Here is a 23,796-nt window from a genome sequence, read left to right on the forward strand (position 1 = left end):
GCAGCCAATTTGCAGGTCGTGATCACCGCTGCTTCTGCTGCTGCCTGTTGATGGCACTCCCCTCCCCTCCAGAAAGCAGGCACATGGGGAACAAAGATCCCAGTGTTCGTGGCATCCATACAGAGTTACCTGGTTTGAGAGGAGCTCTTCCCTGCGTGGTGGGCGGGAGGAATGTACAGCCCAGATGCAGTCAGGGAACCCATTTGCCACTCATTTCCTGCAAGGGCCAGGTTGGCAAGCGAAACACCACCTGCTGGCAAACACCCCCTCCCTCCGTTGCCACCTCACAATACACGCACTCCTCTCCCAGGAAAGTAAATTCAGGCAGCGGGACCAAGAAGAACTTGGCCAGGGTTGGCCCCTCAGCTCCTTGCACTCAGTACCTGCCCCCCCAAGACTTAGAGCATGGCGAGGCAACTCCTGAGAGACAAACTGGGAAGGAATCAAGAACCCTCCAGGGCTCTGACATCACCTGAAGAAACTTGGGCCAGACAAAGAATATCTCATTGATCAGCATGGCCCAGTGGGATGGTGCCAGGATGACATGCCTGCTGCTTGTTGAGTGAACCCCAAAAGGGTAGGCTAGAGCCCTGGCTCCACCTCTTCCCCCCCACCCAAGCAAATAGGAAAAGGGAGAGCAAGCTGGCCTTGCTGATGATGTGCCCAAGATCCCTAGCTTTGTCCGGCACACTGCTCTACCATCTCCCCACCACCACCACATCCTCACATCTTTGCATCAACCTCACACCACCCATCTGCCTGGCTTATCAGACACTAGCAGTGCTGTGGGAGAGTGGGAGACCTCCGTGGAGCCCTCACGCCAGAGACACAAAGGGACAGCACTGCAAGTCCCACCCTGCTCACAGCACTATGTCTGAGTGGGAAGTGGGTGGGTGGAAAGTTTGGCCGCTGTTCTTTAGTGCAGCAGAACATCTTCAGGGCGACCCCATCCCTACCAGCCTGGAGCCAGCAAAAATCCTCTGGGATGTGAGAGGGGGCAGGCCAATGGGGAAGTGGGAAATGGGGGAGGGATGGGGAGGGGAGGGGCATAGAGCCACTGTCATCCTCAAGCAAGTAAACAGATAGGGAGAGAGTTGGTACACAACACAGACTTTACTGAGCTGCTGAAAGTGAGGAGGTTGACTGGATATTGGTTGCCATCTCCCCTTGTCTGGGGTGGCAACTGTGCCTGGGCACACTGCTTTCGGAGCCAGGAGAGCCATTCCTCAGACAAGGGAGTCTCCAGGCAGCCCTGACATGGGCCACAACCATCCGCCCCCCCCCCTCCTGTCCAAGGCAGCTCTCTTGAGCATGGATCCAGGGGCAGAAGCCTCTTTGGTAGGCAAGTACCATGGTGTCATGAGGACAGCTCCCCTCCCCTTTTCCTCAACCACAGAGGCCAGCATTTGGGAAGAAGGCACTGGCTCATGTGTGAAGGGAGCTGGGTGATGGGTGCGAACGAGGTAGCCAAGGAAGCCAGCTCCACAGCTCCTTCTTACCTCTCAATGCATCCTCACCCCTTCCTTGAATTGAGACTCTGGAGATGCACTGCCTATTAGGGAACTTGGATGGAAGAAGTTAGTGAGACATTCCAGCCTTAGCTCTCCTTCCATGTGTGAGAACAAGGATCCCGTCAAACTTCTCAAAGTGCCCCCTCCCTGTGCTTTCCCCACCCCATGTGCCCCCTCTTCTGTCTCATGCTCTAAGTCCCCATGGCAGAGGGCTCTTAGACAGAGCCTTCTGCTATGTCCCAACTTGCCTGAGTTAATTAGGGGCCTGGCCGGAGATTATGTAGGGTGGGGGTGTGGTTGGGTGCCAATGACGGGGCTCAGCTGCTGCGGGGTGCTAGTTGGCATCCTATGCTCTTCCAGGACTTTTGGGAAAAGCCACCCATGGTGGGGAAGCGAGGGCACCTAAGAGCTACACCACCTTTTATCATAGTGTAACTTTCTGCCTCTGCGAGGGGTGTTCCCAAGCCTGAAATGGCTTAGGAATCTGACTAACTTGCATCCTGTCCCCCCGTCACACACTCTGGCCTGCAGGTGCAAGGATTTATGCAGCAGATGTGCCTGTACTTGGCCACAGCAGATGAGCACTGGCAGGAAACCCGGGCGGAGTGGCATTCAGGTGCAAGATCGTCATAAGTGGAAATTACGATGGCATTAGGAAAAGAAATCCCATTGTAGCTCCTATTCTGCTTCCTGTGCACTTTGCCCCCGCCCCCATAGGATTGAACTGAAAATGTTATGAAGTTAAACTACATATCAAAATATAAGGGCTGTGAAGATAAAGGTGTTTTGTGTATGAAGCTGGATCAACATATGCAGCTACATGAGTGGTAGAATGAAACAATTTTTTAACTTATATCCTAATAATGAGTTCTGTAGACCTGGTAAACTTTCACACTGTTATGTGTTGTAAATCTTACTTGTGAGCCCTCCCCCTCGATCCAGATACACAAGGGCTGGCTAAGGTACCTTCGTGGTGGGGAGTGACATCAATGATGTTGCTGGCAAACTTTTCTACAACCTTATATGTCTCACTGCACCCTCACAAATTGCCGGGGGGGGGGGACCCTGCAACCCTGGATGGTGCAAAGGGCATACAATAATTATGTGCCTCTTTGGGCTGAGGATAATTACAAAATGTGGTTTTCTTTAGGCTGCGGAGTGTGCATCATGATGTTATTGTATATAAACTATATGCAGGATCTCATCAGAACAACATCTTGTTTATTTCTCTGACACTGTTTAATAAGTAAAGCAACGAAATTGCAATTTTGAGAAGCAATATTAATCTTTCAAGAAGCAAACCATGATATTTATAAAACAGTCATTTAACATGTTGTTGAGACCAAACACGGAATGATTGTGCTTACCCTAGTTTTCCTGTTTCATCTGTCCATCTGAGGAGCTTGCTGTTAGATTATACACATACACGATTGATTGTCAATGGCTCATCTCGTCTGAGTAGGCAAGGGCATGATTGCTACTGTGTGGAATTTCTCTTCCAGGATTGAAGCCCATACACCCAAAGAGGCAAAGAAGAAATGGCTGAAGGGGAAATAACAACGTTCATGGCTCTGACAGAAAAGTTTGACCTTCCAATGGGGAATTACAAGAAGCCCAAGCTGCTTTACTGCAGCAATGGGGGCCACTTTTTGAGGATACTTCCTGATGGCAAAGTAGATGGCACGATGGACCGAAATGACCCACACAGTAAGCTTTTTCCTTGCCTTGTTTTAATTCTTTTCACATTGACCATCTGTCTTCTGATGAACCTCTGGCCATGGATTCCTTATGTATTGCAAGGGATTCTGGGCATGTTCTAGAGTTTATGGCTGGACTTACCATGATCTTTCATAAGCTGAGAACATGCCCAATATTCCCAGATGACTGGGCATTAATGGAGAACATCAGTAACAAGATTCTGACGGGAAAGTTTGTCTGCCATCACTAGTCTTCTCATTGAGGAACTTTGATGATGAACATCACGCTTCCTGAGAACACAGTTTTAAAATCACTGCTATATATTTTCAGAGGAGTTAGCCATGTTAGTCTGTAGTAGCAAAATCAAAAAGAGTCCAGTAGCACCTTTAAGACTAACCAATTTTATTGTAGCATAAGCTTTCGAGAATCAAGTTCTCTTCGTCAGATGCATGCATGCATCTGACGAAGAGAACTTGATTCTCAAAAGCTTATGCTACAATAAAATTGGTTAGTCTTAAAGGTGCTACTGGACTCTTTTTGATTTTGCTATATATTTTGTATCCCAACTTCCATTTTCTCTTTCAGATGATGGTATTTTACACAGTTGCTTTGTCAGCCAAAAAAGAGCAGGCAAGTTGTGCTTCACACCAACTCTTGTTCTCATCAACATACAAGTGGCCATGCTGATGTTTACCACACACAAACCAAAGAGGTGCCAAAGGCATATATATGCCCAGCTGATACATGCAGGGCCTTCATGTTTGTAAACCAAACCACTAAATATAAAATGCAAATCATATGCAGACACATATGTAGAGTGAACCACGATAAACTGCAACTCAAACAGAAGCATAGCTGCGAAACTGTGATTTAGGGTGCCAGGTTCCCACTAGCAGCTAGCAGGGGGCAGACTTACCAGCCTGTTTGCACACTTGCCAGTGACATAATGACATCATTTTCGGAAGTGAAAGTGATATCATTGCTTTGCCAGTCTGCCAGAACCACCATAGAGTTTTTGGACAAAAACATAGCTACAGCAGCAACAAGATGACATCACTTTTTGCAAACCTGCCAGTGAGTCCAGTGAATCCCCGTTTCCCCCATTAATTTCCCTCAGGTGAGCAATGGCAGAGGGCAGCAGGCTAGGGGCAGGGGATCTCCCACCTTCAGCAGGGGGATGGCAAGTCTTCTGTGATTCAGCAAAAATTATCTTATTAGAAAGCAATCCATGCTACACTGCAAATTCAGCAGTTTGTAAATAATTTCTTTACATGAACTAGGTCAGAAGGACATGGTGGCTTAAAAGTTGCTTTGAGGAATTAATTAGAAATCATGGGGGACGCATGGTTGATCCCATATTTCCACATGCATCTTCCTGATAGTGTTGGGGGGGGATTATGAAAATAGCACCAACTTGTTTACCGTTTCCCCATCCCCATGACAATTAATTGGAATAAGCATGAGAAAACACTCACTGCAACAAGTCCATGTTACAACTCCTGTTTATATTAATGAATTTTGTACTGCAGGTTAATGGTAGCCACAAGAGATGGGCACGAACTGGGAAAATTCCGAACTGTGCGGTTTGTGGTTCATCACATTTCACGAACCACAAACTTTCACGAACTTACCCCGGTTCACAAACCAGTTCGTTCAGTTCATGAAAACATCACTTCTGGGTCAGCAGAAGGTCTGCAGACCTTCTTGCAAACCTTCCATTGCCTAGGAAACTGATTGATTGACGCCAGGCTGTCTGCAGTGATGAACTGAAATACAAACCAAACGAAAAAAAATTGTCACAGTTCATGAGAAATGAGCTCCTATGAACCACTGGTTCACAAAACACGAACTGGCTTTGTAACTGACCTCCTCTCTTCAGTTATGCCCCTTCGGCTATGTGTTTTACTATACCCAGTATTCCAGAAGAGTGAGAAAGGTGCCTTGTGCAAAGCCTGGGGTACAATGTATGGAGAAGATTAAGGCAGCCTGAATTCTAGAGAAAATTGTGCACGATCCTAGACTTACAGTGCAATTCTATGCAGAAGTATTCTAGACTAAATCATGAGTTTAGGACAGGTTGTAGAAACTTTGCATAGCATTGCAGTCAGTCTGTCAACTCCAAAATCTATTTTCTGTACCAGAACTGAACATAAGAACATAAGCATAAGAACATAAGCAAAGCCATGTTGGATCAGGCCAGTGGCCCATCCAGTCCAACATTCTGTCACACACAGTGGCTAGAAATCCAGTGCCATCTAAAGGACTGTCAGTGAGGCCAGGACACCAGAAGCCCTCCCACTGCCTTCCTTCCAGCACCAAGACAACAGAGCACCACCTCCCCACAAAGAGAATACCATCTATCTCCTGTGGCTAATAGCCACTGATGGACCTCTGCTCCATATATTTGTCCAGTCCCCTCTTGAAGCTGGCAATGCTTGTAGCTGCCACCACCTCCTGTGGCAACGAATTCCATGTGTTTATCACCCTTTGTGTAAAGTAGTATTTTCTTCTATCTGTTCTAACCCGACTGCTCAATAATTTCATAGAGTGCCCACGAGTTCTTGTATTGTGAGAAAGGGAGAAAAACACATCTTTCTCGACCTTCTCTAACCCGTGCATTATCTTGTAAACCTCTATCATGTCTCCCCTCAGTCGTCTTTTCTCCAGGCTAAAGAGCCCCAAGCGCCTCAATCTTTCCTCATAGGGAAAGTGTTCCAACCCTTTAATCATTTTAGTTGCCCTTCTCTGTACTTTTTCCAGTGCTATGATATCTTTTTTAAGGTGTGGCGACCAGAACTGTACACAGTACTCCAAATGAGGCCTCACCATCGATTTATACAGAGGCATTATGATACCGGCTGATTTGTTTTCAATCCCTTTCCTAATAACCCCTAGCATAGCATTAGCTTTTTTTATGGCAGTCGCACACTGTGCTGACGTTTTTAGTGAGTTATCTATCATGACTCCAAGATCTCTCTCTTGGTCAGTCTCCGCCAGTTCAGACCCCATCAACTTGTATTTATATTTTGGATTTTTGGTTCCAATGTGCATTACTTTGCACTTGGCTACATTGAACCTCATTTGCCACATGGATGCCCACTCTTCTAGCCTCGACAGATCCCTTTGGAGTGCCTCACAATCCTCTCTGGCTTTCACCACCCTGAACAATTTCGTGTCATCTGCAAATTTAGCCACTTCACTGCTTAATCCCAATTTCAAATCATTAATAAACAAGTTAAAAAGCATTGGACCCAATACCGACCCCTGTGGCACCCCACTGCTCACCACCCTCCACTGTGAGAAGTGCCCGTTTATGCTCACTCTCTGTTTCCTATTAATTAGCCAGTTTTCGATCCACAAGAGGACTTGGCCCTTTATCCCATAGCTACTGAGCTTACTTAGGAGCCTTTGATGAGGAACTTTGTCAAAAGCTTTCTGGAAGTCAAGATAAACAATATCTATCGGGTCTCCCTTGTCCACTTGTTTGTTCACTCCCTCAAAGAACTCTAACAGATTGGTGAGACAAGATCTTCCCTTACAGAACCCATGCTGAGTTTTCCTCATCAGCTTTTGGTCATCAATGTGCCCACTAATTTTATTTTTGATAATAGTTTCCACCAACTTACCCGGTATTGACGTCAGGCTGACTGGCCTGTAATTTCCCGGATCTCCCCTGGAACCTTTTTTAAAGATGGGGACAACATTAGCTACCTTCCAGTCCTCAGGAACAGATGCAGAGTTTAATGACAGAATATGGAAAGGAACCACTGCTTCAGACTACAAAGGATACAGACATTAAATGGGAAAAAAGTAACAGTCCAAAAGGAGAAATTCAAAGGAATCTGGGTTATGAAGTTGTAAGATACCAATTCTATAGAGATCTCAAAACATAGGGAAGGTTTGTTGGGATTCCTTGCCAAGAGAAAAGGAGTTACTGAGATGGAAGATGATATTGGAACAGTAAGGTTCCATGGATGAGAAAACATGCACAGGACTTTGCTATACTAGAACACACACGCACACAAAAAATGCACTGATTTCACAGAAAGGGCCTTTTCCTGTCCTGTGTATACACTACTCTACTGAACATTTACTGGAATATAGCTGGACTCCCTGCTGCAGGATGTGCCGAGAGTCAGACAGATGCTCCAGATTCTAAGAAAAGCACTTCTTTTTTTAAGAAAAGCCGCAGGAATATGTGGTTTTCCTCCCCTGCCCCAGCTTTGCTTTCTGGTTTGTTTCTGAAGTCAGTTTATGGTAGAGTTTTAATTATAAATGCCATTTACACACTCACACTTACACACACTCAAAAGTAGACAGAGTGAAGGTGATCTCATCCTGAGTAAACATAGCAAAGGACAGACGGGAAGTCTCTAACCTAGAGTAAACTGGCATGTAACCTTTTTGAAACCCCGTTCAAGCAAGGGAGGTAGGAAAGCAAACAAGGAGGGAATTCTGCAAAAGGCCCAAGTGTGCTTGCAGTTTGCAAAGAAGGAAAAGGCAAGCTGCATGAGATACTTGCTTAGAGAGAGATTGATGAAGGGCCGCATCTACTGCACTGGCCCAAAAGAGAGCATAACTAGTTTTGTATGCCCAGTAGGGCTTGGGGTTACATTTCTTCAAAAGCAGGCCCCCTCCCTTTGTTGCTTTTGAAACTTGGTAGAATTTAAAAAACAGTTTGTGATGTAGAATGGGGCAAGTCTACCATTAAAAAAAACAAAAGGCACACGATCCCTAAGGTACCTCTTTGGATCTCAGCCATAAGGTTTTCTTTTCACAGCAAAAAATAAGTAACCTGGGAGAAACTCCTTTACTATTAATCCCACTGAGCCAAGAGCAGGTAATGACAATGGCAGTGAGACGGCTTCTCTCCTCTTTAGCATCATGAGATGGTCTACATCCTGGTTGGGAACCTCTGTCCTGCCAACAATCTTTTACGAGCCTCCTGAATCCCATTTCCCTCCTGGCTATTTGTGTCACTTGATGTGTCACTTGAAAACGCAGCCATGTAGAAGCAGGTCCATGTGGTGAGCTGTTTGCATGCTGTTTGCACGAAACAGGTTTCCAACGATGCAGGCAATTCTCAACATAAGACAGGTTATATTGACCTGCTGAAAATTTTCCACGCTGCATAAGGAACTGTATTCTGCAAATAGCTGAAAATGCAGTTATGTTTTCAAGATTGCTGCAACACTATGGATTGCATGTGTGAATGAAACCCTATGTGTGAGAAGAACAAGAATAAGCACTTAGTTCATAACACTGGACATTCAAATGCAACTGTTCATCTTTAAATAATGTGTGGGCGTGGCTCTCTAGAGAACCTCACCCATAGATAATGCATGTGGCCATGTATTGGTTTTATATTATTTCCATATCTATTTCATTCTAACAGAACCTATGTTTTCTATGTTTTCTGAGCCTTTAGGAGGCTCAATTCCATGCCTTTCTGCCCAGAATTACCATTAAAATGTAAGAACTGCCCTGGAGGATCAAATCAAGGCTCTTCTAGTCCTACGGGTCCCAACTCGGAGGAAGTACCTGGAGAAGGTGGAGTTTGGGGAGGGAGCTCAATGGGAATTTAATGTCATCGTATCTACCTTCTGATGTCATCATTTTCTCCAGGGAAACTGATCTCCGTAATCTGAAGATAAATTGTAATTCTAGATGAATTCCAGACTCCACCTGCGGGACAACACTATCTTCTCCAGTGTTGTTTCCAAAAGTGCCCAACAGATGACTCTTGGCACTCACATGCAAGGTATATGAGGGCTACATAGACCATGTTGGCCTTCTCCACATGATTTGATATTTAGAAGTACATTGCTTGTGTGCACCAATGTTTAGTTATCATCAGTAGCAGTTGATACTCATACACTCTTATGAATTTGCCTAATTCTTTCAGACAGTCATCTAAACTAGAGGTTGGCCGTTTCCACACTACTTACCTTCATCCGGAACGCCGCGGAATGTCGTGAAAAAAACACGGAAGATAGTGTTTTCTCACACAAGTTTTGCACGACATCAGGCAAAACTCATGCAAGAAGACACTATCTTCCACGTTTCTTTCATGATGTTCCGCAGCATTCTAGATGAAGGTAAGTAGTGTGGAAACAGCCGTTGTCCACTCATCTTGTGATAGTAGAAGGATAATAATAACTTAATAATAACATTTGATTTATATGCTGCCCTTCAGGATGACTTAACACTCACTCAGAGCAGTTTACAATGTATGTCATTATTATCCCCACAACAAAACTCCCTGTGAGGTTGAGTGGGGCTGAGAGAGCTCCTAGAAGCCATGACTGACCCAAGTTCACCCAGCTGGCTTCAAGCAGAGGAGTAGGGAATCAAACCCAGCTCTCCAGATCAGAGTCCCAAGCTCTTAACCACTACACCAAACTGGCTTCCCCAGGATGCAACTGTAGTGCAACTGTGATGTATTTTTTTAGTTCTTCCTCCAATAGGCCAGAAAGCAATAAGAGCAAGCACAGCTACAAGGCAGGAAAGAACTGAAATGTATAGAACCCTCCCACCAAGTAACATTTTTTCATTAGGGGCTCTCTGAAAACCTGTTGCGTGTTGCTTTCTAAAGGATATGTGTTTGCTAGCCAGTGCCAGAAATGAGCTTAGCGTAAATGAGCTATTAAACTTGGACATCCTGATGAAAAAAATATTTACAGAGGAAACTCCTTAAATGGATATGTGCCAGTGGAATAACCCTAGTTACAGCTGACTACGTAAGTAAACTTGGGTGGCGCCCTCATTTTCCACAACCTATGGAGCTCCTCTTTGTAATGACATTTCTACAAACTAATAATAAATGAAACAGCCCCTAGTTCTACAGAAAGAGGAAGACAGGCTCATTATATTGAAGAATGTGCACAAGCAGAAAAATCTAGTGGAAGTTTAGTTCAGCCTTGAGCTTCCATGGCTTCTGAAGTGTGAGGTAGGCCCTCTTAGCATGGCATGGTTTGCAGCCATGCTAAGGATAATAATAACAACATCTGATTTCTATACCGACCTTCAGGATAACTTAATACCACACTCAGAGCAGTTTACAAAGTGTGTTATTATTAGAGATAGGCATGAACCGGGAAAAAACCAAACCATGCAGTTCGTAGTTCGTCAAATTTAACGAACCACGAACTTTCACGAAGCTGCCCCTGGTTCGTAAACCAGTTCGTTTGGTTCATGAAAACATCACATCCAGGTCAGAAAATCATTACTTACGTGTCAGCAGAAGGCCACTTCCGGGCCAGAAGAAGGTCACTTCCAGATCAGCAGAAGGTCACTTCTGGGCCAGAAGAAGGTCACTTCTGGGTCAACAGAAGGTCTGCAGGAAGTCCATCCCCTGTTGCCTAGGAAACTGATTGATTGGCACCAGGCTGTCTGCAGTCACGAACCAAAAAATGAACCAAACGAACCAGCCTAAAGTTCATGGCGGTTCGTCAGAAATGGGATCTGACGAACCACGGTTCGTGAACCATGAACAGGCCTGGTTCCTGCTTAATTTTGGTTCGTATTTCGGTTCGTATCCATCTCTAGTTATTATTATCTTCACAACAATCACCTTGTGAAGTGGGTGGGGCTGAGAGAGCTCTGAGAGAGCTCTGATTGACCCAAGGTTACCCAGCTGGCTTCAAGTGGAGGAGTGGAGAATCAAACTTGTTCTCCAGATTAGATTTGGTGCAGGACTCTACACCAAACTGACTCCCAGATGTACATTCTGATCCTAGGAGGCAGAAGGCCAAACCAATCTTTCTCATATTGGTCTTCATCTGGGGGATAGGATTGTTATGATGAAGGAAAGCAGGATGCCTTGATCAATATTTGAGAGGCCCTGTGAAGTCATAAATGCCAAGGGTTTCAGTCAGAGAGGAGAATGGTTTCCTGTTTATAGCAGAAAATAGCCACATCAATGGAATCAGTTGCCTACCTGTCAGGAAGGGACAAGACAGATCACTTTTTAGATATCCTGAATTAGGGGATATGTACCTTGCCTGGGCACCAACAAAGAGAGGACGGCAGGTGCAGCTGCTGGCTGGGAGCACATGGAGCTGGCAGCGGAAGCACGGGCAGCTATGCGAGCGGGAGGGCTGGGAGACTGCCTGCACCACCTTGGCCACCTGCCGTGTCAACAGGGCAGCTGGCTCGCTGGGTGCCGATCTGGCCCTCTGGCTCCTGCAGTGGCTGCTGGCCGGGAGTGCGCTGCCAGGTAATGGGTGGGGAGGCAAGTGGCCCAAATCATGGGAGCACTCCCGGGGGTGGGCATGCCCTACGTGATAACATCACTTCCAGGAAGTGATATCATCATGCAGTCCTGGGAGCGTGCGTGACCCCAGGAAAGTTGATTCCTCTGTTTGCAGGATCCATGTGGAAAAATAGCTATGTTGGTCTAGGAAAGGGAGGAAGGTGAAATCACCCTCCTCCTTTTGTCAGTGCAGCTCCAGTGGGTCCAATATCCATAATTTCGCTGCCTCTTGAAGTCCCAAATACCAATGTGTTACTTATTATTAGGTACTGAAAAATCTATAAGATTATTTTAGTATGTGATTAAAGTTTTAGCTTTAATCTCAGTTTGGTCCTCAAACCTCCTAAATAGTTTTTATTAATTGATTTCACTGGGATTTATTTCCAAGAAAATTGGTGTATGGCCAAAATTCTGCAATTACTTAATACATATTTATGACAATAGAAACCTGATATACTGCTTACTAGAATATACATGATATTATGAAAGTATTCAAATCTTGTATTCTCCCCTATGTCTGTAGGGGGGGTATTGGCCATCTACCCCCGTATATGAGCGACCATGCGTGGTTAAGCTGCACCTCCACCTCCGTCAGATGCTATATGGTTTTTTATATGGTGAGCAGGTGTTTTATTAGATGGCTGTGGTAAATTATTGTGATTTTATCTGTATATTTTATCTACTGTTTTGACCCGCCCTGAGCCCACTTGAGGGGAGGGTGGGATATAAATATAATAAATAATAATAATATTCATTGCAATGTGTTTGTTGACAGTTTTTTAAAAGTTAGTGCTCATCCTGAGTGCACTAATCTGCACACTGCTGTGAGAAGAATGCCCAAGTGTCTGTCTGCCATTATGACGTATGTTAGGAAGTTACAGCACATGGTGGCAAATAGACATCTGCACAATTTTCATATATGAGTTTCTTCATAGAGCTGTGACATTAAAGATAGCCTATTGAAATCCCTCAGCCATATTTTTCTTTCTTCCTGCACTCAACAAGAGAAAGGCAATCTTGGTTTTTAAAATTTAAAATTATTGTTGACTCTTCTTAATTCTTTGTGCTAAGAACACAAAGGTGGTGCTTCCCCAGCTCTTCTATTTGACAGCTGCATTTAGATACCTTTGCAAAGCAGATTCAAGTGTTTTTTCAAATGCCAAATCTCAGAGCTCAGAGAAGAACAAAGCAGCCACAAATTACTGAAAGTCCTGTCCTAGCCCAGCTAATAATTATATTACATACTCTAAAGAGTGCCTAATTGAAGGATCGGAGCTACATCACACAGTGTTTTCCAGATGCAAAGTTGTGTCAGGATTCAGTGTAATCTTTTGTCAAGCCAGAGCATTTTTTTAAAACCATAAAATATGAATTAAGAATCTGTAGTCCATCCTCCCACAGAAAGCAATTATTGCATTTAGTAATTACTGTTGGCTACAACTTTTACATCTTCTTAGCTCTATTGCTACACTACCTAATTAACTCTAGAGAGTTTTCGAGTTTCCCTGCACCAGACAAATTTCTCATCTTATTCAATCATTTGAATGTCACTTTTTGAAATAACTCCTTGCTACCGGCAGCAGCGTACCTCCCTACCATCACCCCACACACATGATTTCTCTCTTGGCATACTTTACATTGACTTTTTGCTGAACCTGATGATGTTTAAAAATTATATGTAGAAATTATATGTAGATGAGTGGATTTCAGATGCATGCAGGGAGTCAGATAAAGTTGGACTCTAGATATGTGCAGGGAGTCACACCAAACAATTCAATGATCCCCTTAGACACTGGATTTTGTTAATCTGTCAGAGATAGAAAACCAGCTAATCTCTAAACTGTTCCATTTTCCCAAATGACAATTCGTGCCTGAAAAAGAACCTCACAACAAACCAAAGTTTCTATAAAATTGTGTGTGATAGAGGCATAACTATATTTATTTATTTAAAATATTTATAGTTTGCTTTTCCAAAAAACGCCCAGTGGTGTGAACCACATTAAAAATTAGATAAGCCATTAAAAATAAAAGTGACGTGTGTGATATAACAATATAAAACAGTGGGTACAAATTTACGGAAAGAGGATCTGGACCAGTCACAACTATGATTTAGGATTCTGCAGACCTGAGGGAATTCCATGTTTGCAGAAAAATCTGAACTTCTTGATAAACATAATGTAGGGGTAAACACCCTAGTAGTTAGTAGAGACATGTGCAGATGCTACACATGCATACACACACACACACACACACACACACACACACAGAGTGAACAGGATGCAGAAAGGGGGAGTCAGAGCTGAAGTGGGAGGTAAACAGCAAAGAAGGGAGGAAGATAAGGTAGTGGCACAGCAGTGGAAAAGAGATCCTTATGGTTACTGACTGTTAGTTGTGGATGTTATTTTGTATATTGTAGACTGTTTTCCCACTAATAAATTCACTGACATCCAGTTCCTATCCATTTCCCATTCAGGTCACCAGACCGGCTTAGCTCAGCAATAGAAGAGCATAGCTCAACAATGGAAGTGCACCTTCCAAGCACTTTTTACTTTCTTGTTGTTGTTGTTTTTTCCCCAATTGCAGTTCAATTGCTGCTAAGTGCAGAAAATATGGGTGAGGTGTATATAAAGAGCACGGAGTCTGGACGGTACTTGGCTATGGATGACAATGGACTTTTATACGGGTCGGTAAGTATGAGGTTTCTGTGGGAATGGATATGGGGAAGTTTTGCGGTCTGCAGAAATCTTGTAGCACAGAGTACCATAGTTCACAAGCAGCAATTAGACAGTGTTTGTTGTTTTTGCAGCTGGATTGACACTCTTTGCCAACTTTATTTCTGGAAAAATAAATAAAATAATTTGAGACAACCTTCCCAAAATACTTCAGATATTGGATTTCCTACTCCGAACGAGCAGTCACATCAGCTGCCAAATCATGGAGAGTGATGCCATTTAGGTATCCTGAGCTAAATTTAGCCCTAGGACAAACAAGTATCACAGATGGTGTATGCAATATTTCTCCAGTACCCTAGGGTACTGGGAGAGCAGTGAGTGAACATGGTGGCAGTCTTGGTAGTGAAGAAGCAGGATTAAGCAGCAGCGATCCCACAAGACAGTAATTGGTATGCCCCAAAGTGTCTTTTGCTGCATTGGTCAACTTAGGTATAGGCACTCAGCTTTGCCAGTTATGTGGGTCAGCACTGGTCAGTCTCTTTACCACAGATAACAATCCAGTCATAGATAAATAGAAACAAGGCACCCAGCTGCTTCATTGGTTTCTCATTATGAAGACATCACCTTCTTTTTCTTCAGCAGTTACCAACAGAAGATTGTTTGTTTCTGGAAAAGATGGAAGAAAACCATTACAATACCTATACATCAAAGAAGCATGCAGATAAGAACTGGTTTGTTGGCTTAAAAAAGAATGGAAAAAGTAAACTGGGACCACGGACTCATTTTGGCCAAAAAGCAATACTTTTCCTTCCCCTACCAATATCTCCCAATTAGACAGTACCCCACGACAGTAAAGTATATCTCTTAGGAATCGGATTAACACCCAATAGCCTTTCCATCTCCTCTCCTTTTATTCTGCTACTTTCGGGAACATTAAAAAGTGAGGGGCAAAATGTGTTAGACAAAAACAAACTACATTAAATATGCACCTACTGCTGACATAATAAAGAGACATCCTATAATATTGCCTCCAAAATGAACCAAGTCAACAATAGTCATAGATGTACGTGCAGCTCCTACAGTCATCCATAGACAGGCTTCCCTTTTTTTTGAAATATGTATTTAGATAGTATAATGTTCAAAGACAGCTTTTCATAATCCTTGTGTAGCTTGTGGAAGCATAATCAACAACACTGAAGTTAGTCTCTCATATGAAACAAATTGTGTACTTTTTAGGAGCAAAACCATAACCTTTTCTTCAAGTAATATTGCACTGGTTCTTGATAACATCTGTTATATGCAATGTGTATTTATTAAGTAAAATTGTATTCATTCTAAAGTGTTCAACAATTTTAGCTGTAAACGATCAAAGGGGGAAAGAAATTAGAAGGTCCTATTTCGGTAATGAAATGACAAAACATGGAAAAATGCAATGGACACAATGGAGGTGAGAATAAACTTCTGTAAATGCAATTGAAATCAGTGGGACTGAGCTATGTGCCTAAATCACATTTATTTTAATGGGATTAAAGAGTGTGATCCACAACTTAGTTGTACTGTTTTGATGATGATGTCTTCCAAAACCAACTCAATCAAATGAACACAGCAACCCACAGGGATACCTAAAGTCAAGAGGCAGCACGACCCACAGGTCACATAACAAGCTCCAGCCCTGCACTGATTGAGGGTCAAACTATGACCAGGGACCTGCTGGTTCAAATCCCCACTTTACCCTAAAACTTACTGGATGACTTTGGGCCAGTCCCTTCCCCTCTCTCAGTTCCCTCTCCTTTATAGGTTGTGATGATGAAATGGGGAGAGGGATCCATGATTGCCTCTAAGGAAGGATGGAATAAAGATAAAGTAACTAAAGCCCATCACGGCAGCATCCATAGAAACAGTGTCACATCTGGGCTTTGGCTTCAGTCTGATGTTATTTCTCCCATCAGATTCAGTAGCATCAAGAGCAGCAGCAGCATTTTCATCATCTGTTTCACAGCTTTGGGGCCGCGCAGTTTCTGGTATGCCTGAATTTTCCTAAGCCTCCAGAAACACTGGTACAGTTTGGTACAGTGCTGCACAGCAAAGCAGGTTTTTCTGGGCAACATGAAGCATGATCGGAATCCACTCCAATTCCTATGTCTTAAATACCCAGATTCCAAGTGTTACGCTTGGATCACTTCTCCGTGTCTTGCCATTATTACATGCCTGATGGTCCTTAAGTGATTGAAGGCCATAGTTATAGCCTAGATCCACTCAGTTCCATTGATTGCCTTGTTGTTGTTGTTTTTTCTTAGACTGAGCCTGTTTAAATACTGTTATCTTTGGTAAAAGAGGTTTCAGGATACCACTCTAAATCTGCCAGTGGCAAAGCCACACTGAATTTTTTTCATCCAAAGACAAATATTATTCATCACTATTATCTTACTGCATTTGTAAACTTGCTTGACCAGCCATTTGCTTTGCATGCTGCATTTTCCTATTGCTAGGGGAGGCAAATGGTATTTTGCTGTTCTGACGTCTGGCTTCCTCGGTATGCTTTTACTTTCAGATGAACTTCAATAAAAGCAAAGCATTCAGATTAGCTTCTGCTTAAATATGTAGCCCTTATGGAGCACATAAAATTTTATTTATTTTTTTATTTATTCAATTTATATACCGCCCATCCCCAGGGGCTGAAATCAAGTCATTCAGAATCCTTTAATTGGATATCAAAATCTGAAGGGTTTTGTTTTTTTTACCTCTTCACGTTTAGCACAGCCAAGAGACAACGCCTGTAACTCCCCCTTCTCAATTGGTATTATTTCCTCATACCAATAAGGTTCCTGCCATTACTTGAGTGTTGCCAAAGACACACTTGGTTCCAGAGCAAACATGGACATGGGACACTCTGTTACCTACAAACCATCTGTTCCAAAACCAGCACGGCAGGTTCATAAATTCTTTCAGGCCAATTTGCTAATAATAAATGCAATACTGACATTTCTCCAGGAACGGTTGTTTCCTGATTGTTTCCTCATTTCACCCTCATTGGCTCTTTTGGAAAAGACTTGTGGCTCAGTGGCGCAGCACATGAACATATGAAGTGGTTATACTGGCTTGTTGCCACTAAGAAAAGTTGCATGCCATCCTCCAGCCTAAGGAAACTTCCTCTGACAAAAGTGGCTTAAAACTGTACAGAATGAAATAAGAGCGTAAGAAGAGCCCTGTTGGATCCATGTAGTCCAGCATCCTTTCTCATTCCGTGGCCAACCAGTTACCCTGGAGGAGCGACAGATGTGTATACAGGCTGAGGTCTTCCCCTGAAGTTGCCTCCTGGCACCGGTATTCAGAGGTTTACTGCCTTGGAATTTTGGGGTTCCTTTAGTTACAATGGCTAGTAGCCACTGATAGACTTATCATGCATAAATCTAATCCTGTCTTTGCCTGTGGCTATCACTACATCCTCTGGCAGCAAATTCCACATTTTAATCACTTGTATTGAGTAAAGAAGTTTTTCCTTGTCCGTCCTGAATCTACTGCCCATCAATTTCATTGGGTGCAGTATTTTGAGAGATAAAGAAAAAGTGTCATGCATATTGTTGACACGAGAGGTGGATACATGATAGGTGAATGTGATAGACAGTCAGAAGAGATAGACATAATAGACACTTCTAAAGTAAACAGCTTCAGCTGCCATATGAATCAAGCCGCATGCTATAGAGGTAAAAGATTCCAGAGTAATTAACCAGTAAGACCTGGAGTCCTTCCTAATCACAAATTTGCCGATTACTCAGTCCGGAGCATGATTCCCTTCACTTATCAAGTTTCTCCAAAAGAAATCTCTTGAGGGTCTCAGGCAAAGAAAGATTTTTTTCAGCACCTCCCACATGAAATCCTTTAATTAGAGCTTGAACTTGAGATTTTCTACATATAGAGCATGTGTTCTACCAGTGGGCCATGTGGTAAGTATTTTCTGAACAGCAGCTAAAGGAAGGATGTGCTGTTATTTCTTGGACAGACTGCAATGCAAGAAATCCTCTCCTTCGTCAACATAGAAGTGTTTCCTCAGTGAAGAAGCTGAGTTCCGTTGAACCAAAGTCTGCAATTAGTATGCCTGTTTCACAAGGCACAATTTTATTTACTTGAAATTTACTTTCTCAGCTGTGTCTTTTAACTTTTGTAAAATGCAATGAAGCTGAATTACATTGCAACAAACTTTTCATCTGTCAAACAAGATGAACTGTTCTGGTTTTCTTCTGTTTGTAAATCTTGCCCACTTTTCCTTGATAATTCATTCCCTACAAATCCCCACCCCACCCCCCCCACCCCCCCGCAATGATCCCAGTCATCATCCCCTTTTGGGATTAAGAGCTGTGGTTGATATTTCCAGCTGTCTGTCACTATATGTGTTCCAACTGGCCTACTAGAGGCCCTCATCTGATGTAATGTAAACAAGAGGAGCTTCCATGTTCAATTTATCTTCCACAGTAACTCACAGTGAAATCCTAAGCAGAGTTACTCCAGTCTAAGCCCATGGGTTTAGACTGGAGTAACTCTTCTTAGGATTTCACTGTAAGTCAAACCTTTAGAGGTATAAACTCCTGGGCTATGAACCAACTCTTTAGCTAAACAATTCTTTATAGCCTCTATAACATTTCTGCTGGCTTACAAAACTGCAAGTCCCCCCTCCTCCCTGCTTAGTATTACAATCACTGCCTTGGAAAAACCAGCCGGGGTTGCCATAAGTCAGCAATAACTTGATGGCACTTTCCACCACGATTATAATCACACTAGCCCCACTCAGTGGTCACCAGATCACTGATGCAGGAAGCCTTGTTAAGAGGGTTGCAAGATAGTGCCTGGAAGGAGGGTTGTGAGGGGGCAGTGTCATCATGGGATATTTTTTTTTAAAATGTAGCTCATGTATTACTGGAAGTTCTTGCTGAAAGTGACAAAGGGTAGCTCTAGGGATTGCCAGAAACTCTATGGTATAGTATATGATATAGTGTCAATATAGTATCTGGTGATTTCTAGTGCTACTGTAGGGGCAGTAAAAAAACAAAGTCATAAAAGCAGTGTCTCCTTTAATAAAAGTACACCTGCAAGATCTCTTTAAACTGTTGTAAAATCTCAGCAGACATTTTTATAGTTGTTAGGCAATCTGTCACCCAGCTTTGCTGAGGATTCAAAGCCAAGTTAGTTTCAGCAGTTTCTCTTCACAATATACTCAGGGCCTCCTCAGAGCCAAGCCACCTTTGAAACTGGGCCAGAATTAATCTTCTTCTCCTCAGAAGATATAACTCTTCTTCTTTTTGGCTTGAAAGGGAGTCTCAACTCACTACCCAATCACTCTTGCCAAACCACATTCCCCAGTTCTCTGATGTCTGTATAAAGCATATTTCAGCTTATGCTGACAGACTTTCAATTCTTAGATAGAATTCTTCCTCAGAACAGTTAAGGCAAAGGAGTCTTCTTCTTTTACTCTAAAAGTGAACCTGTCTGACTTTTCTTATCAGACTCCCTAACTCCAAATCCTGTCAGAAACCAACTGACTGCCTTCAGACTGGTTTTAACTGACTAATCAGAGATTAGTCTGTCACTCAAGCTCTCCATTCTAGGGGATAGTCAACCCTTCCCTTCCCAGCTCTCTGATTTTGCTGCACTGCAGAAACCTGCTATTAAGTGCAGCCCATCACATGTCCCACCCTGTGATACCATGGTTTAAAGTGAGGTTCTCTCAAGCCTCTCCAAAGCAATGAGTGAAATAGGAAGATTGGTTGGGCCAGAGACTTGTGGCTTACTGCCATTAGTATAACCAATGAAAATATCCACACTTACCATCATGCTTGAACCAATATTACAGCCTGGAATGCAAAGAGATTCTTTGACTCAGAAGGAGGGGTCAATTTGCTTGTTTGAGAGGGAAGACTGGCCATATCGCCTTGCTCAACTTAGCAAGGAACTAAGAGTCTCTCTACACAAGACTTCTGACACGTGTTCTTCATGTGTCAGGAGATGCAATGTTAGCTGCAAACCATAGTTTTAAATGACAGAGCCGGTGGAGATTGCTCCAGTGGTGATGGATTCTCTCACAGCCCTCTGCCAACTCAGGCATGTTGGACTGCCTCCCCTTCCAGAGCCTTTGCCCTGCTGAGGCTCAGTTAATACAAAGTTTTAAGCAGTGAGGGCAGCAGGGCAAAAGCTCCGGAAGGGGAGACAGTCTGGCACGCCAGAGGCAGCAGAGGGCTGAAAGAAGATCTGTCCCCTCCAGAGCGATCTCCTCCAGCTCTGTCTTTTAAAACTACACTTTTTTGCTAACATTGCGTCTCCGAACATGTGAAGAACAAACACCCAGGCTTCTCGTATAGACAGACTCAAATTCATTGGTTGATGTGAGAGCTGGCCCCAGCCTAGAATGCAAAGAGATTTTTTGACACAGCAATAGAAGGGAATGTGCTTGATGAAAGCTGAAATGTAGCTGTAACTTACCGGGGAACTAATATATACTGAGGGCGTATTAACTCTATTGCCTTGTCCAACCTAACGAGGAACTAATTCATTCATTAGTCAAGCAGTGAAGGTGGGACCATCCACATAGCCTTTCTAAAAGTAGAAATGTTGTCCAGCTGTAGGGAGGAATTAGTTCATTAAAGGGAGGCAAGCGTGGAGAGTGTAGCAGAAGGATTCAAGTATTGGGCTATTCCTTAGCTACTCTGTTCAAACACTGAAGAATTTCAGCTTTGAACGGTTCCTGAGCAGTGGCACGCATGTGTCCCAAAGTGGAAAAAAAGAAGAAGAAAAGGTGGGTGGAAAATCATGATGAAGGCCTGACAAGGAGGAGGGGGTGGTCTAATGTGTATTTAGTGTGAAAGGGGAAACATGGCTATTAATGATAGGGAAACGGATTACCCCACTGAGCCTGGAATCTTCCAAAATTACAGTCGCAGAAGCAACTTGACTACCACATGACCCCCTCCCCACATGGTGTGGAAGCAGATGTAGTGGTGTTTACCAGGGCTTTTAATTGGGTTTGAGCAGTTTTGTTTTGGGAGATTATTATTAGTTTTTAAAGTGTGTGTGTGGGGGGGGAGTTACTGTTGTTTTATTGAAGTTCAAAAGCTGCAATAGCGTGATCTCATCAGATGTCAGAAGCTAAGCAGGGTCGGTACTTGGATGAGAGGCCACCAAGGAAGACTCTGCAGAGGAAGGCACTGGCAAACCAGTTCTACTTCTCGTCTTGAACTCAATGGCATGTACATACATTGGAAGCTGTATTGATTCTGTGGTTTGAGTAGATCTGTTGGTTGAGACTGTTTTATCCCAACTCAATGAAGACATTATAAAGTCTAAACATATTTCCAAAACCATGGTGGGGGAGGAGGGCTCTTGATCAGATTTATCAGTGCAATACTTTTTAGTCAGAAGAGTAATGATGTCCTTCATCTTGAGGTTTATTCATCTGCTGGTCTTGATGTCATTCCCATTCATTCTGCAGGGTCATCAGCAAGCATGTGTTTAAATGTCTGTTTTTGTAACCTCAGGTTTATCCCTGTTGCATTGTTGCACAAGCCAGTGACCCAGTCTTCACATCAGGTTAAACCACTCCATCTTTAACTCCAAAATTAATTCACCTGGATGCAGACCTCATCCATCACCATGGGTCTGGGAATACTTAATTGTGATGGATAACTGTTGGAAAGCTTTGCATTAAAAGAAGCGTGACTACTCAGTAGCAGCCTGTTTTGCAAAGGCCAAACTCCTGGGCTCTTTCCAACACACACACAGAAAATGTGTGGGAACTCTTAATTGCAAGAGAGGGGGAAAGAGAAAAAGGAAGCCTGAGACAGATTTCTTTCATATGGCATGCTGTTGTGGAAGTTGTTGGCTGTCTTTGAGAAAGGAGAATGTTTTGAGTGGTAGAAACCTGAACAGATCTAGGATGTGGCATGAAGAGGTGACAAACCCCATCTAACTCTAGCCAATAGGTTGTCAGGTTTTGTCACCATACTCATCCCGTTTCTAAGGACTGGGTTGCCAACTGGGTACAAATAGAACTGTCTATATGCACAGGTGACTGAGGTTTCTAATTAAACCTGAAAGCTGGAAAACGGTAATATCGGATTTAGTTCTGCTGTTTCCTAGCACCTCATTAACCTCAGGGCATTCCTTTCATTATGCATCTGAAGGCCAGCTATTACTAACCTCACATGTATACCTGACACCCAACTGGGGGGAAATGTCAACACTCCTGCCTGAAAAATAATCCCCAGTAATTGCTCCAGATGGATGAACAAGAGAGAGAGAACATTGCCAGCTAAAGCTATAGGCCACAATCCAACATTCAGTTAAGCATGCTAAACCTATTGATTTCAATGGGCTTAAGCTCATTTAACTCATGGCTATGCACAAGTGAAGGAGTTTACCCTGCTTCTTCCTGTTTAAAACAAATGGTGAAATAAACCAAAATCTTCCTTTAAAAAATAAATAGGATTGAATACATTGTCAAAAAAATTCCTTTAAAATAAAAAGGTGGTTGAGTCCAGGAAGAGTAACGAGTTTTCAAGTTGTGTGTATAGGAGAAGAGTACCATTTCTTACGGGTTTGGTGAGAGGAAGAAAGTTTTGGAAAGATCTGCAGATACCTGAGCTGGGCAGCAGCAACATAGGATGTTTAGAGTATAAAAACTCTTACAAACAGAAAGGCCAGCAGATCCTCCCATGGCCCCAAGGGAGAGAGGGCCCCTCAGTGCACAAAAAACAGTCTGGAAAGAGGTATACATTGCCATCTAAAGCCCTGTACAAGCTAGTAACTGAACAATCAGGATGCAGCAGCATTCCGTGGGGGGGGGGGGGCACAAATTAGAATTACTATGACTTAAATTTAGGATTCCCTTAAGGAATTGTACACATATCCGTCATTTGTACACATAAATATCAATGTAAATTGATAGTGGAAGGATTTGAATTTGACCAGATATTTGTCCTGCCTGAATCAGGGAGGTGATCTTTAGTGATATATATTGATTTGGGGCCTAGAGTACTGCAGAGAACTGTAGCAACATAGGCTGCTTCCACACTAAGGATTTCCCACTTTTCAGCCACGCAACTGATGTGGGGTTTTTTCATGTTTCCAGATGTCACCGTTCTATTGAAAAGGAAGGAAAACTCACTAACTCCAAACTGAGAGAGCCAGTTTAGTGTAGTGGTTAAGCATGCAGGACTCTAATCTGGAGAGCCGGGTTTGATTCCCCACTCCTCCACTTGAAGCCAGCTGGGTGACCTTGGACTAGTCACAGTTCTCTGGAGCTCTCTCAGCCCCACCCACCTCACAGGGTGTTTTGTTGTGGGGATAATAATGACATACTTTGTAAACCTCTCTGAGTGGACATTAAGTTGTCCTGAAGGGCGTTGTTGTTCAAATGTTGTTGTTGTTGTTGTTGTTGTTATTATTATTATTCACTCACCAATTTTGTCATTCCTCTCTGTGTCTAGAATTGTAATTGCTTATATAAGGTGTGCACTAAAAAAATAATTATTTTGGGGATATGAAGGCCATAAATATTGGTATTCTTCTATATTTAGCTCCTCCAATACTGTTTTGGTATTCAGATCCAGGTTTGGGGGAGAGTCTGTAATTAACTGAGTCCCTTATTTCCTAAGAGGGAATCATGGGGCGGGGG

At 43.2% G+C, this 23,796-nt stretch overlaps 1 protein-coding gene across 5 annotated transcripts in view; it reads left to right on the forward strand.

The window, feature by feature from the left end:
* The window catches only part of FGF1 (fibroblast growth factor 1), a 66,694-nt gene extending 49,975 nt beyond the window's left edge, over positions 1-16,719 (forward strand). For 3 of the 5 annotated variants that reach the window (XM_054977422.1, XM_054977421.1, XM_054977423.1), the window contains exons 2-4: positions 3,014-3,218; positions 14,047-14,150; positions 14,775-16,719. In XM_054977422.1, coding sequence (XP_054833397.1) covers positions 3,050-3,218; positions 14,047-14,150; positions 14,775-14,969 — 468 coding nt within the window. In that variant the 5' untranslated portion in view covers positions 3,014-3,049 and the 3' untranslated portion in view covers positions 14,970-16,719. The remainder of the gene's footprint in view (positions 1-3,013; positions 3,219-14,046; positions 14,151-14,774) is intronic. The other 2 variants (XM_054977424.1, XM_054977425.1) reach the window with 2 other exon arrangements.
* The last annotated feature ends 7,077 nt before the right edge of the window (positions 16,720-23,796 follow it).

Source organism: Eublepharis macularius, chromosome 4 (assembly GCF_028583425.1).
Source record: "Eublepharis macularius isolate TG4126 chromosome 4, MPM_Emac_v1.0, whole genome shotgun sequence".
Lineage (NCBI taxonomy): Eukaryota > Metazoa > Chordata > Lepidosauria > Squamata > Eublepharidae > Eublepharis > Eublepharis macularius.